The sequence below is a fragment of the Lissotriton vulgaris genome, chromosome 1_2 (assembly GCF_964263255.1).
Source record: "Lissotriton vulgaris chromosome 1_2, aLisVul1.2, whole genome shotgun sequence".
Lineage (NCBI taxonomy): Eukaryota > Metazoa > Chordata > Amphibia > Caudata > Salamandridae > Lissotriton > Lissotriton vulgaris.
In genome coordinates, this window is record NC_141686.1 from 219,248,991 (window position 1) to 219,262,443 (window position 13,453).

Below are 13,453 nucleotides of genomic sequence, written 5' to 3' on the forward strand. Positions count from 1 at the left end.
TTTCAGTTGAATTTAGTATTAATAGTTCCGTAGCGGGTTGTGGGTTTATAGGGGAGTAGGGTGGGAAGTAATTTAAATATAATGAAATAATACATTAATTAATGTTTTAAATGAATATAAATAGTGTAATAAATAATAGTTAATTAATTTCAATTAGTTAATTGAATAATAAATATGTAATTAATTATGTTAATTTTTTAATTATTTTTAGGTGTGTGTACAGGATTTTTTTAGTGAAAATGTTTTTGGGTAAAGGGGTATTTTTAGGGTTCAGGGTCAGTTTTCAGTTTTTGGGTAAATGGGTATTTTTAGGGTTCAGGGTCAGTTTTCAGTTTTTGGGTAAAGGGGTATTTTTAGGGTTCAGGGTCAGTTTTCAGTTTTTGGGTAAAGGGGTATTTTTAGGGTTCAGGGTCAGTTTTCAGTTTTTGGGTAAAGGGGTATTTTTAGGGTTCAGGGTCAGTTTTCAGTTTTTGGGTAAAGGGGTATTTTTAGGGTTCAGGGTCAGTTTTCAGTTTTTGGGTAAAGGGGTATTTTTAGGGTTCAGGGTCAGTTTTCAGTTTTTGGGTAAAGCGGTATTTTTAGGGTTCAGGGTCAGTTTTTAGTTTTTGGGTAAAGGAGTATTTTTAGGGTTCAGGGTCAGTTTTTAGGTTTTTGGGTAAAGGGGTATTTTTTGGGTTCAGGGTCAGTTTTCAGTTTTTGGGTAAAGGGGTTTTTAAATATAATGAAATAATAGATTAATTAATGTTTTAAATAAATATAAATAGTGTAATAAATAATAGTTAATTAATTTTAATTAGTTAATTGAATAATAATTATGTCATTAATTATGTTAATTTTTTAATTAATTTTAGGTGTGTGTACAGGATTTTTTTAGTGAAAATGTTTTTGGGTAAAGGGGTATTTTTAGGGTTCAGGGTCAGTTTGGGGTTTTTGGGTAAAGGGGTATTTTAATTATATATATGTATTATTGTTGTTATATAAAGTAATGTGTAAAATTAATTTATATGTCCACATTTATTAAGTTTATAATTAAAAAGTGTAGTAAATTTGTTTGAAATAGTTATAAAATAAAAGTAATGTAATGTATTTTGTTAATAGTACTTATATTTATTTATTATTTAATGTAATTTTAATTATTTTAAAAAGTCGATATTTTTTACATCTATATTAATTACAACGATATTTTGGAGTCGATATTTATGTACTTACCTGTTTAAGTATAGGGTGTCGATATTTTTGTAAACGATATTTTTGCAACGATATTTATGTCAGCTATATTTTTGTTATCGATATTTTAACACCCTACCGATGGATTCAACCCATATCTGTGACTGGGGATGAGAGTCTGAAAAGTTTCAGCGCTCCGTCCATCATCTTTTTTTGTGTTTGCCATGGTAAATAACATCCCTATTGAATCACAGTGAGAAAAGGGGTATTTTTAGGGCAGCTATGAGTTTAATGTAAATACAAATAAAGCGACTATCACAAAAAGTTGATGAACGAACAGGCAACAATGAAGGCTCGCATTATGAGAGTGCCAGAATCTGGTGTGGGAATATTAGGATCTGACAGGCATCCCCAATCCAAATTCTGGCAGTTACAAGTCTTCTTCCCTGAACTGGAATTAAGTACATGTACCCTGAAAAACTAGGTTCTTAATGAGCATTTTACCCCATTCTAAGGAGAAAGTTGCTGACATTTTTCACCTGCTGTGTGCAGATGGGCTATATCTGGAAACCGACTGGTGGGTTTGTGTTTGTTCAAGGGAGCATTATCTGCTTTCTAAACTGTTGCAATGATTGTACAGGCGATGTGTTCTGATGCTGGTTACTGCCTTGCACCTACCCCTAGAGCAGTAGACAGATAGACTGGGAAAGCCGGGAAGAGAATTACTAGGATTGAGTTTGTGAATTTTATGAAATTGTCAAAGGTCCACTAATAACTTTTCAAAATTTACAGAAGCTAGTCCACCATTTTCAGTTCTCCAGTTGTATTCTTTATACTATTTTGAAAGTCATTCTGGAAAATTAATTTTCTTGTTCAATATTTTTCTCAAAGCCTCTTTCACTTCATTGTTCCTCAGACTGTAAATCAGAGGGTTCAGGGCAGGAATTATGAGAGTAGGGATCAGAGCTATTCCTTTATACTGATGTTCTGAGGAGCTTGAATTGGGGAGAATTTCCATGAAAAAAGAGCTGCCACAAAAGAGAAAGACTGAGGTGAAGTGTGAGATGCAGGTGGAGGCAGCCCGGTGTCTTCCTGCTGTGGTGCGGATCCTGAGGATTGTAGCAACAATGTGGGTGTAGGAGAAAAGGATGACAAGGAGGGAGCTTCCTACTACTAAAGCAGATAATCCAAACCGCACAAAGTCATTTATTAAGATATCAGTGCAGGACAGCTTCAGGAGCACAGGGTAATCACAACCAAAATGGTTTATGACATCAGGACCACAGAAAGATAAACGGAATAAACATCCTACATGAATCAGAGAATGTAGATAGCCACATATATATGATGCAGAAGTCAATTGGACATAGAGACTTTTGCTCATGATGACTGTATATAGCAGTGGGCTACATATTGCCACATATCGGTCATAGGCCATCACCGCCAAGAGAAAGAACTCAGTACTGGCACAAGAAGCAAAGAAGTACACTTGAGTGAAGCACCCATATATAGAGATTGTTTTCTTCTTACTAAGGAGATCAGCCAAAATCTTGGGTGAGAAGACATTAGAGAAAGAAAGATCCAAGAAGGAGAGCTGAGCAAGAAAGAAGTACATGGGTGTTTGGAGATGGGAACTGCACACAACAATGCCCACAATTATGAAATTGCCAAGAAAGGTGAAGATATATAGTAATAGGAACACAATGAAGAGAATCACTTGCTGGTCTGGATCATCTGTGAGTCCTAACAGGATGAACTCTGTCACACTGCTTCCATTTACTAAATTCATGACTGTGGGCAACAACTTCGATCTGAAGAGAATGAAAAATATGTTATATAAACATTCATCCCATTAAGTACATATAAAGCAAATGTTTAATCCCAACAAACTGGAGAATTTAAGAATGATTAGTTAACATTCAAGATGTCCAAATTATTTAGAAATATATATTTAGTTAACATGTTTGCGGTTGGGGCTCTTAATGGTCTAGTAGTTTGCAACATGGACTACGTAGACTTACATATGTCATATAACTCTATTCCTGGTTTAATCATTGTGTAAAATATTTATTATCCTGATTCGCTTTGAGTTCCAAATTGTAGTCCTGCATGCCCTCACTGTCACCATATCCATGTCAATTCAATTCAAATCCAAACATTTTATCGGTCTAATTAGAAATAGACCATAAAAGTACATAACATACAATACATACATATCCATGATCTTTTGAAAGTTTAAAAACAATTTTACATTAGATTAAAAAAGATGTAAAATATATACGCATGTATGTGCTTTGGGACTCCACATTTCATCGTATAACCAAGTTTATAAAAGAACAAGTAGTGCGATTTGCAATCAAGATTTAAGGCATCAATACACTCATACCATAGTTTGACGAGGCGTAAAGAAAGTAAGGGAAAAAGAAGGTGAACAAAAACCTAAAATTGGCTCTGCTATGTGCTCCTTCTAAAATAAGAATTAAAAGAAGCACCTCGGCCTAACTCCACCTATCGAGGTCAGGCTCAGTACGAGTAAATTTAAACGAATAAGCAAAAAGAAAAAGGTGCTAACATGGAAAATCGCAATCCGCAGTAGTGTAGTTCCTATTTTCCCAATAGGCTCTGCGCATTGGAATAACATAAACAGCAGTGTAGACGTAGGACTGTGGTCATCTAGGTCTCTACTGACTATGTTAAACTTAATTTAGGTTTGCGCCAGCTAGCTCAGAGGTCACTGGAAACTTTCTTGAATGAATAGGGAGGGACAATCTCCCCTGGCTCAGACCAGAAGGGATTCAGTTTCCGACAACCGCATAAACATGACAACCTTGCTCCCTCAGAATAAGAGTATATCTCTAGAGTCGTGTGATCAATCAATCAATCAGGAGTTTGTTAAAGAGCGACTACTCACCCGTGAGGGTCTCAAGGCGCTAGGGGTGGGGGGGGAGGGGGAGTGCAGGTTCCATTCCATCAAGGAGGGGGTCTGTCGAAGAGCCAGGTTTTGAGGTTTCTTGCGAAGATGGGGAGCGATGTTGTCTGTCTGAGGTGGAGCGAAAGGGCGTTCCATGCTTTGGCCGCGAGGAAGGAGAAGGAGCGGCCTCCCGATCTGGTATTTCTGGTGCGAGGGACCATGGCGTAGGAAAGGTGGGCTGATCGTAGGGTCCTTTGGGGTGCGTGGAATTTGAGTCGGCAGTTCAGGTCTGCTGGTCCGGTGCCGTGGAGAGGCTTGTGTGCGGGGTGAGCATCTTAAAGGTGATTCTCGCCTCGACGGGGAGCCAGTGGAGTGTGCGCAGGTGCTGGGAGATGTGGCAGGGTTTTGGCAGGTTGAGGACCAGTCTTGCGGCGGCGTTCTGGATGTTCTGTAGCTTGCGGATGAGGTTTTTGTTTATTCCGGCGTAGAGTGCTTTGCCGTAGTCGAGTCTGCTGGTGACCAGGGCGTGAGTGACTGTCTTTCGGTATTCGAGGGGGATCCATTTGAAGGTCTTACGAAGGAGGCGGAGGGTGTGGAAGCAGGAAGATGAGACAGAGTTGATCTGGCGGTCCATTTTGAGCTCGGAGTCCAGGATGATTCCCTGGTTGCGTGCGTGGTCTGTGGGGGTTAGCGGGTTTCCAAGGGCGGTGGGCCACCAGGTGTTGCTCCAGGCGTCGGGGTTTGGGCCCATGATGATGCTCCAGGCGTCGGGGTTTGGGCCCATGATGAGTACTTCTGTTTTGTTGGTGTTTAGTTGTAGGCAGCTGTTTTTCATCCATTTGGCGACAGCTTCCATGCCTTCTGGAAAGTGGCGTCTGGTGGTGTTGGGCTCGTTGGATAGGGAGAGGATGAGCTGGGTGTCGTCTGCGTATGACACAATGTTGAGTCCGTAGGTTCTGACGATGGGGGCAAGTGGAGCCATGTAGACGTTGAAGAGCGTCGGGCTGAGGGAGGAGCCCTGGGGGACTCCGCAGGTGGTAGGTGTGGGGTCCGAGAGGAAAGGGGAGAGTCTGACCCGCTGCGTCCTGCCGGAGAGGAAGGAGCAGAACCAGTCGAGGGCCTTGTCCTGGATTCCTGCATCATAGAGTCTGCGTATTAGGGTGCGGTGGGAGACTGTGTCGAACGCCGCTGATAGGTCGAGGAGGATGAGGGCTACTGTTTCTCCTTTGTCCAGTAAGGTGCGGATGTCGTCTGTTGCGGCAAGGAGGGCGGTTTCCGTACTGTGGTTTTTTTCTGAAGCCGGATTGGGAGGAGTCGAGGATGTTGTGTTCTTCAATGAATGTGGCGAGTTGGCTGTTGATGGCTTTCTCTATGACTTTCGCTGGGAACGGGAGCAGGGAGATGGGTCTGTAGTTTTTGAGGTCGGTGGGGTCCGCTGAGGGTTTCTTCAGGAGGGGGTTGACCTTGGCGTTTTTCCAGTCATTGGGGAACGAGGCGGTCGCCAGGGAGCGGTTGATGGTGTGGCAGAGCATGGGTGCGATGGTGTTGGCGGCTCTGTTGAAGATGTGGTGGTGGCAGGGGTCCGTGGGGGCCCCTGAGTGGATTGACTTTATTGTCTTCAGTGTGTCTTCGGTGGTGAGGGCTGTCCAGTCATCAATCGCTGGTTTCCGGGTGTCGGGGGTGGTTAGTGAGGGTTCAGTGTGTTGGTTGTCTTCGCCGAAGTTGTTGTAGATGCTCTTGATTTTGTGGTGGAAAAAGATGCTGAGTTTGTCGCAGAGGTCTTGTGAGGGAGGGATGTCGGTAGACTCGCTGGTGGGTTGGGCGAACTCCTTGATGATGCTGAAGAGTTCCTTGCTGTTGTGTGCGTGGGTGGAGATTCTGTCTTCAATCGCTTTTTTCCTCGTTTCTCTGATGAGTTGATGGTGGGCGTTGGTGGCAGCTCTGAAGTTGTGGTGGGCTTCTGTGGTAAACCATCTGGCTTTCTTGGCACGGGTATTGTTGTTTTTCTTGAGGGGAGCTATGGTGTTGGTGCTGTCCGTGATCCATCCATGCAGGGTTCGGACTGCGGTGTTGGGGTCGTCGTTTTCCGCGATGGTTGGGGTGGAGTTGTTGAGTGAGGAGGTGAGCTGGTCATCGTTGATTTTGGTCCAGTTTCTTTGTGGAAGCAGGTGCTGGTGTCTGTGGATGGTGGGTGTTCTGAAGGTGAAGTGGACGCAATGATGGTTGGTCCATGGGAGTTCGGTGGTGTGGCTGAAGGTGATGCAGTTTCCTGTAGTGAAGAGGGAGTCGAGGGTGTGTCCTGCTGAGTGCGTGTGCTCGGTCACGATCTGGCGGAGTCCAATGTTGTGGAGGTTGTCCAGGAGGCATGTGGTGTTGGGGTCCAGTTGATTGTCGAGGTGGAAGTTGAGGTCTCCCAGCAGGGTGTAGTTGGTGGATGCGATGGCCTGCGGGGAGATAATGTCCGTGATGGAGTTGGCGAAGGGTCCGCGGGGTCCAGGGGGTCGGTAGATGAGGGTTCCTCGGAGGGCGGCGGTGGGGCTGGCCAGTATCTTGAAGTGAAGGTGTTCCATCAGTTTTGTGGACTCGTCAGGGAGTATGCTCAGGCGGAGGCTGGATTTGTGGACGATGGCGATTCCTCCTCCTGGGTGGGTGGGGCGGTCCTTCCTGGAGATCTTGTATCTTTGGGGGATGGCGATGGCGATGTCCGGTCCCGAGGTGGTGTTGATCCAGGTTTCGGTGAAGAATGCTACATCTGGGGTGGTGCTGTCGAGGAGGTTCCAGATTTCTGTGGCGTGTTTGTGGAGGGATCGGACGTTGACGAGGATGCATTGCAGGGTCTTCGGTTCGGTTGTGTTCTTGTGGACGGGCTGTGCTGGATCCGGGTTCTTGGCGGTGCTGCAGGTGTGCCGCAGCGGTGACAGCTGAAGGGTCCATGGGTGTCAGCTGGTGATGCTAGCTTGCAGTTGTTGTTGCAGCCTGGGTTGAGTGTGTAGAGTGCTGATGGGTCGTAGCGTTGGCGGGGCGGAGGTCTAGGGTTCCTGGTGCTGGTCGCGGACGGGTCGCAGACGGGCGCAGACGTGCTTGCCTTTGACGCGCCTTCGGTGCACCAGCGGCGCGGCCGCAATTAAGTTGGGGTTGGGGAGGGCTGGACAGCTGGGAGGCGGGAGTGGGGAGGGGAGCTGGATTGGGCCAGTTGCGCTGGGGGGGGAGGGGCCGCGGGGGCAGCAGCGGAGGGGAAAGGTAAAGGGAGGAAAGAAGGGATAAAGAAAAAAGGGAAAATAAGCAGAAATAAGGCACAAAAGAGCAGAGATGCAGAAAAAAGCAGAAAGGTGAAATATAGAAAGGGTAGAAAAACGAGTGAGAACGAGTGAAGGAGCAGAGGGAGAGAAAGGGAAAATGGGCAGAAATAAGGCACAAAAGAGCAGAGGTGCAGAAAGGTGAAAGATAGAAAGGGGAGAAAAACGAGTGAAAACGAGTGAAGGAGCAGAGGGAGAGAAAGGGAAAATGGGCAGAAATAAGGCGCAAAAGAGCAGAGGTGCAGAAAGGTGAAAGATAGAAAGGGGAGAAAAACGAGTGAAGTAGCAGAAAGAAAGAAAGGAGACAGAGGTCCACTGGACCACCAGGGATGAGGCGCAGGGAAACCTGCGGGTGGAGGAGGGCCTCGATCACCAACACTCAAGAGTGCAGGGGCAGGGGCACCTCACTTAATGGTGGAGCTGCGAGGGTGGGAGAGCAATTTCACTGACAATGAGTCAGTGGTCTTGCTCGCCTGTTCCCGCAGTGGCCGCCATTAAGTAGGGGTCGGGGAGGGCTGGACAGCTGGGAGGTGGGGGTGGGGAGGGGAGCTGGATTGGGCAGGTCGCGCTGGGGGGGGAGGGGCTGCGGGGGCAGCAGCGGCGGGGAAAGGTAAAGGGAGGAAAGAAGGGATAAAGAAAAAAGGGAAAATAAGCAGAAATAAGGCACAAAAGAGCAGAGATGCAGAAAAGAGCAGAAATGTGAAAGATAGAAAGGGTAGAAAAACGAGTGAAAACGAGTGAAGGAGCAGAGGGAGAGAAAGGGAAAATGGGCAGAAATAAGGCACAAAAGAGCAGAGGTGAAGAAAGGTGAAAGATAGAAAGGGGAGAACAACGAGTGAAAACGAGCGAAGGAGCAGAGGGAGAGAAAGGGAAAATGGGCAGAAATAAGGCGCAAAAGAGCAGAGGTGCAGAAAGGTGAAAGATAGAAAGGGGAGAAAAACGAGTGAAGGAGCAGAAAGAAAGAAAGGAGACAGAGGTCCACTGGACCACCAGGGATGAGGCGCAGGGAAACCTGCGGGTGGAGGAGGCCTCGATCACCAACACTCAAGAGTGCAGGGGCAGGGCCACCTCACTTAATGGTGGAGCTGCGAGGGTGGGAGAGCAATTTCACTGACAATGAGTCGGTGGTCTTGTGAAAACAATAGACAGCTATTTCACTCAGTCAGCAGTGCATACTTAGTTTCACCAGAGTGCAGAGAAATAGAGAGATGGGCGTTTTCAATAGAAAATTGTTATTTATTGAGCAGTCTTCTTTCTCATGCAAGAGAAGTGAACTGCCACAATTGCAATACTTAAAGTAAAGTAAAGTGCGTACAGTAAAAGTAGTATTATGAAATAATACTGTAAAAGCATTGATATGGTTTCTAAGCCATATGATACTTTATAATGGATAAAATATATACATACATAAAAACTTTGACTAACGTACTCAACTGGTGCTTCTAACTAATCCTACCCCGGTGTACCTGACCTAAGCCTAATAGATGGGAAGGGATGAGTAAATATCAGTTTAAGTTAAGTTAGTTAAGATTATTTTGCCAAGAATCTGCATCAAGAATTCTCCTAAGGGTTTAGTCAGCTCCATACCTTGGTAATAGAATGTGGGAGGACTGGTATCTCTTTCCTCAGGACTCGATATTCCAGCAACCCGCAAGGGTAGGCTGGAAACACCGGAGCTGGATTTTCTCGGCTGGAGAAAAGGACAGCGCCTCTCTAAGTGCGTCAAACAGGAGGGGCGGTTTCCGTGGGCACTCGCATCAGCTGGGCTCTCGGGCAAGTAGATGGCCGCTCTGCTCCAAACCACCGTGTGTTTGCTTAAGGCAACTGTTGGTATTTTATACCTGGAAGGTGGCGGGTTTGACGTAAGGTTGGACATAAGACGTCACTAAGAACTAACAGTTCTTTCTGGACTTCAGGATTTCTTGTTCAAATCAAAACAAAAGCAGCGGGGTTTTCCCGGGCTGCTGGAGGATTGGTTTGTTTAAAGAACGCGTTGTGCTTTCTAGGAGTCCATGGGAGTAGCCGTTCTGTGCTTTGGATTGCATGGGCTATTACTGAATAGGAATCTGATTCTTATGCCTTTATCAGGATATTATTGATTATAACCTCACAAGGGCATAAATCGGAAATATAGATCCGGGGTCCATGTTGGATGTGTGTTTTGGTTTGAGTATAGATTCCCTGATTATGCCTGCATTTTAACCTATTGTAATGAAGAGTCATCAACTCTTGTCCATTCTCCTCTAGGCAATTGAGGAATACGCCTAGAAGTGCTAATGATTTTATGTTTTTTTTTAGGCACAATAATAGTCTTAAATCATCTGAAGATTGTTGTGTGATGGAAACTAAGGGCCAGATTCACAGATGAACTTAAGACTCAATCCTAAACCTACTACTATTTTGGTATTCACAGAATTCACTTACTACTTTTGGCATTCACAGAATGCACTTACTACTTTTGGTATTCACAGAATTAACTTACTACTTTTGGTATTCACAGAAGTTAGGATTTTGTCTTAAGTTTGTCTTAAGTCTGTCTTAAGTCTGTCTTAAGTTTGTCTTAAGTCTGTCTTAAGTCTGTCTTAAGACTAACTTAAGACAACATCCTAACTTCTGTGAATACCAAAAGTAGTACGTTTTTTCTGTGAATGCCAAAAGTAGTAAGTGCATTCTGTGAATACCAAAATAGTAGTAAGTTTAGGATTGAGTCTTAAGTTCATTCTGTGAATCGGGCCCTAAGTCACTATTACATATAAGTCCCTTGATCAGTAAAAGCATGCAGGCACACAGAGCATTATGGTCTTCCCATGTCCATGTCACTCTAGGCTTTCAGGAGCCACAGTGTAGAGTGAAGCTGTGGCACCCACAATCTGAAACATAATTCTCTTTGTTTGCAAAGCCAAGCAGGAAGATGGCATGAGGTGCTGCTGTTGTGAATAGATGGATGATTGTCTGTGGTGCAAATGGCACCATCATGAATGAAATTGCTTCACTGACTCTGGCACTTTGGGGCAAGCAGCCAAACAAGGCCAATGTGCCAGACAGGGACTGTTGGGAAAGCTGAGTACATAACTTTTATGGTTTCTGGAGTACTCTGACTGGTAATTCTCGCTCTTTGCCAAAACCTAAATTGTCCCTTTCAAAGGCTTCCCGTGCAGAGGTGCACACTAGGACTTTTGCACACATTTTCAACAAATTTGCCCCATTTTAATAGAAATTTAGAAACGTTTAATAAGAAAGATCACACCAAAATCCAATAAGAGGGAGTAGAGCTAAGAATTAGAAATGTTGAAAGGCAAACAGCACAAACAGACAGAAATCACTGTTCAGTTTTGACTGGGGCATAGGTGCGAATCGGGCTGACAATGATGTAGCAGAGGTCGGATACACCAAGCCGGTCAAAGTTTCTACCTTCTGAATTAGTCATTTTTATGGGGGTAAAAATCTTAGAGCAGGGCAAGGACAAAGTAGGTATCCTACAAATTCCCTTTGAATCTGGTTTATCAGTGGATGGTTTATCAGTGCACTAAAGTCAGTGGTTTTAACAGGAAAAGCACAGTATGGCAAAATTCAATTTTCGCAGCTGTCAATGTCCTCTTGTATGGCAGATACTTCACACTTTTGCCTGGTGAAGATTCCTACCGTCAGAATTAGTCTAATATCATATCTGCAAATATTCCAGTGGCACAGGACTTAAGTTATGTCCAATGTACTTCTGAAATCAGACACATTTGACTAAAGGCAACTCTGAAGCGTCTGAGGTCTTGGAAGTACAACAATTTTCTAAATCCTAATTTTAAAACTTCCTGGGGCAGTTCCTCTTTGCCACTTCTGAAGTTTCCAGAAAATCAGTAACAACACTTAGGGGCCAAGACAAACTCCTGCAATGGCCACCAGCTAGGTCCGTTCCAGTTCCGGTTGTAACTCGTCCACTGGTCACTCCAGGAAAACATGCCTCTTACAACTTGGTATGTCCCTGCAGCCTCACAGGAGATTGGCCCTCTGACCCTTGAAGTCCACTTTTTAGTCCTGTGGGAGAAGATTCAGCCCTTCAGGTCTCCTTACAGGTTACAGAAAGCAGGTCTGCCACAGTTCCATACAGTGTTCCCGGGACAAGGTAGTGAGGTGCTACCTTTGCTCATTTCACTAGTCACTTGTTGTGGATGACTCCTGGAAAATACTTGACCAATGAGCATAAGGTTCCCTAGGTTAATCATTCCCAATTTGTGCCTCAAAGTATGCTTTCCTTACTTCAAACTCTCCCAGCGTGCACCATTTCCAATAAAATCTAACATGACAACATCTTTTTGCCCATAGAGGTAGCTTGCAGCATACTTAGGGATATGTTTAAGGTAATGAGCAGTTCCCTCCCACTCAACTACTCTAATCCGGTTCTAGGGCCATCTACCTCCTCCTTTGAAACTAAAGTTAGAGGGCTAAAGTGTATTTTTGGGTAAACGACTGCTATTCTTCAGGCTTTCCCTATCCTTTATTATTTTAAGTTACTGAAGTTCTTTGAATAATCCTTAAGTCATTGTCGCTGCTCTGAGGGTAGTATTTCCGCACTCATCAAAGCAGTGCTACAAGGCTAGCTACAGACAAACCAAGACTTTTTAGCCTGCAGGCAAGGATGGAATACCTTTTTGCATGTTATTTTTTCAATATATTTTCTCTCTGTAGGTTTTTCCAAATCACATACACAAAATTAGCATGTTAACTTCTCTTCATAGCTACAACTCTAACAGTTTGAATAGCTTTTGGAGACTATTCACTGTAGGAACATGCAAATATTACAATCCTACAGGTTTTACTTTTATATACAAGGCACCCCACCTTGTGGTCTAAAGGGATGGCTTACGGGTGTCAGATTCAGTATCTGAAATTTCCTGAGTTCCGCGGGAATACCAGGCCGAAGATGATGCTTGCTCCCAACTCCCCCACACCACTGCGCAAGATTTCTCTTGTCTCAGTGACGTCGGGGAAAGGGGAAGTGGAAGAGACAAACAGAGTGACTGCCACACGGGAATCTTCACCTCGATTAGTTCAGATGAGATGAATGTTCTTCCTACAAGAGTTAACAAACATTACTAAGTTCACGTACTATTAGTCAAACATAAATATCAAAACTCTCTCTCTCTCTCTCTCTTTTTACCTGACTTTGTGTGGGCGTTTGCCTCTCTCTAGGAAGTCTCTAATTGGAACTCTACTGGAATGAACAACTTGCCCAATGAGGATACTTGGAAGAATTGGAGTCAGAAGATAAAGATGGTACACAAGAATATATATATATATATATATATATTGTTATCTACTTGAAGAAACTGCCACTTGAAGAAGTGTACTCCGTTGGCTGTACTCCAACAATATCCCACAGGCAATAGACTAACAGTTCAGTTCCAAATGTAGCACCTTAACACGTCTGCAGAGAGCGCTATTGATTTGCATAGTAACTGCCCAAAACTCCTTGAGAGTCTGCACTGCTGAAGTTCATAAGTATGAATGACTTCTCAGGAAACTCAAACAATACATGAGCTGATAATTACTTGCCAGAGACTTCAATTTAGGAGTTAAGGTCTTTTAACTGGTAATAAACTATAAACAAGTTCAGCCATAGAATTGTCACTGGAAGCTATGCTGGATATGAGTCCGGGAACACTCTCTGAATCTCCATGAACAAAAACTAGAAAAGGGCTCACCAAATACTCTGCTGCTTCTGCCTCTAGGATTCGGAGTCTGCTGGGAAGAAACAGTCTCTACTGCAGGGCTCACACTGAATGCTGAATGAGGCACTGGAAGTGACACTGCTGCTGGGAACCACTGGAGTGTTGAGAAGAGTCACAGAGTGTGACTCATGCTGCGACATAAGCTGCTGCCGGCTTCTGTGATACAACGAAACATTCTGCCAAAGTCTTCAGTACCACGGAAGAAATACGGGAGATACCCGACACCAAACTGGGCTGCAGGAAACTTGAAATGCTGAGAAAACCAAAGATATCTATTTCTCTGGCATTACGAAGAGGGGAGAGCGCGAAAGCCATCCGCCTCTCAAAAATGAACGTTTGAAGTGCCACGTTTGATT

The 13,453-nt window shown here is 44.3% G+C and overlaps 1 protein-coding gene across 1 annotated transcript; it reads right to left on the reverse strand.

Moving 5' to 3' along the window:
- Positions 1-2,014: 2,014 nt before the first annotated feature.
- Positions 2,015-2,956, reverse strand: LOC147735051 (olfactory receptor 5AP2-like). The gene has a single exon (XM_086952578.1). The coding sequence runs from the start codon at positions 2,954-2,956 to the stop codon at positions 2,015-2,017; it is 942 nt and encodes a 313-aa protein (XP_086808704.1).
- Positions 2,957-13,453: the final 10,497 nt, after the last annotated feature.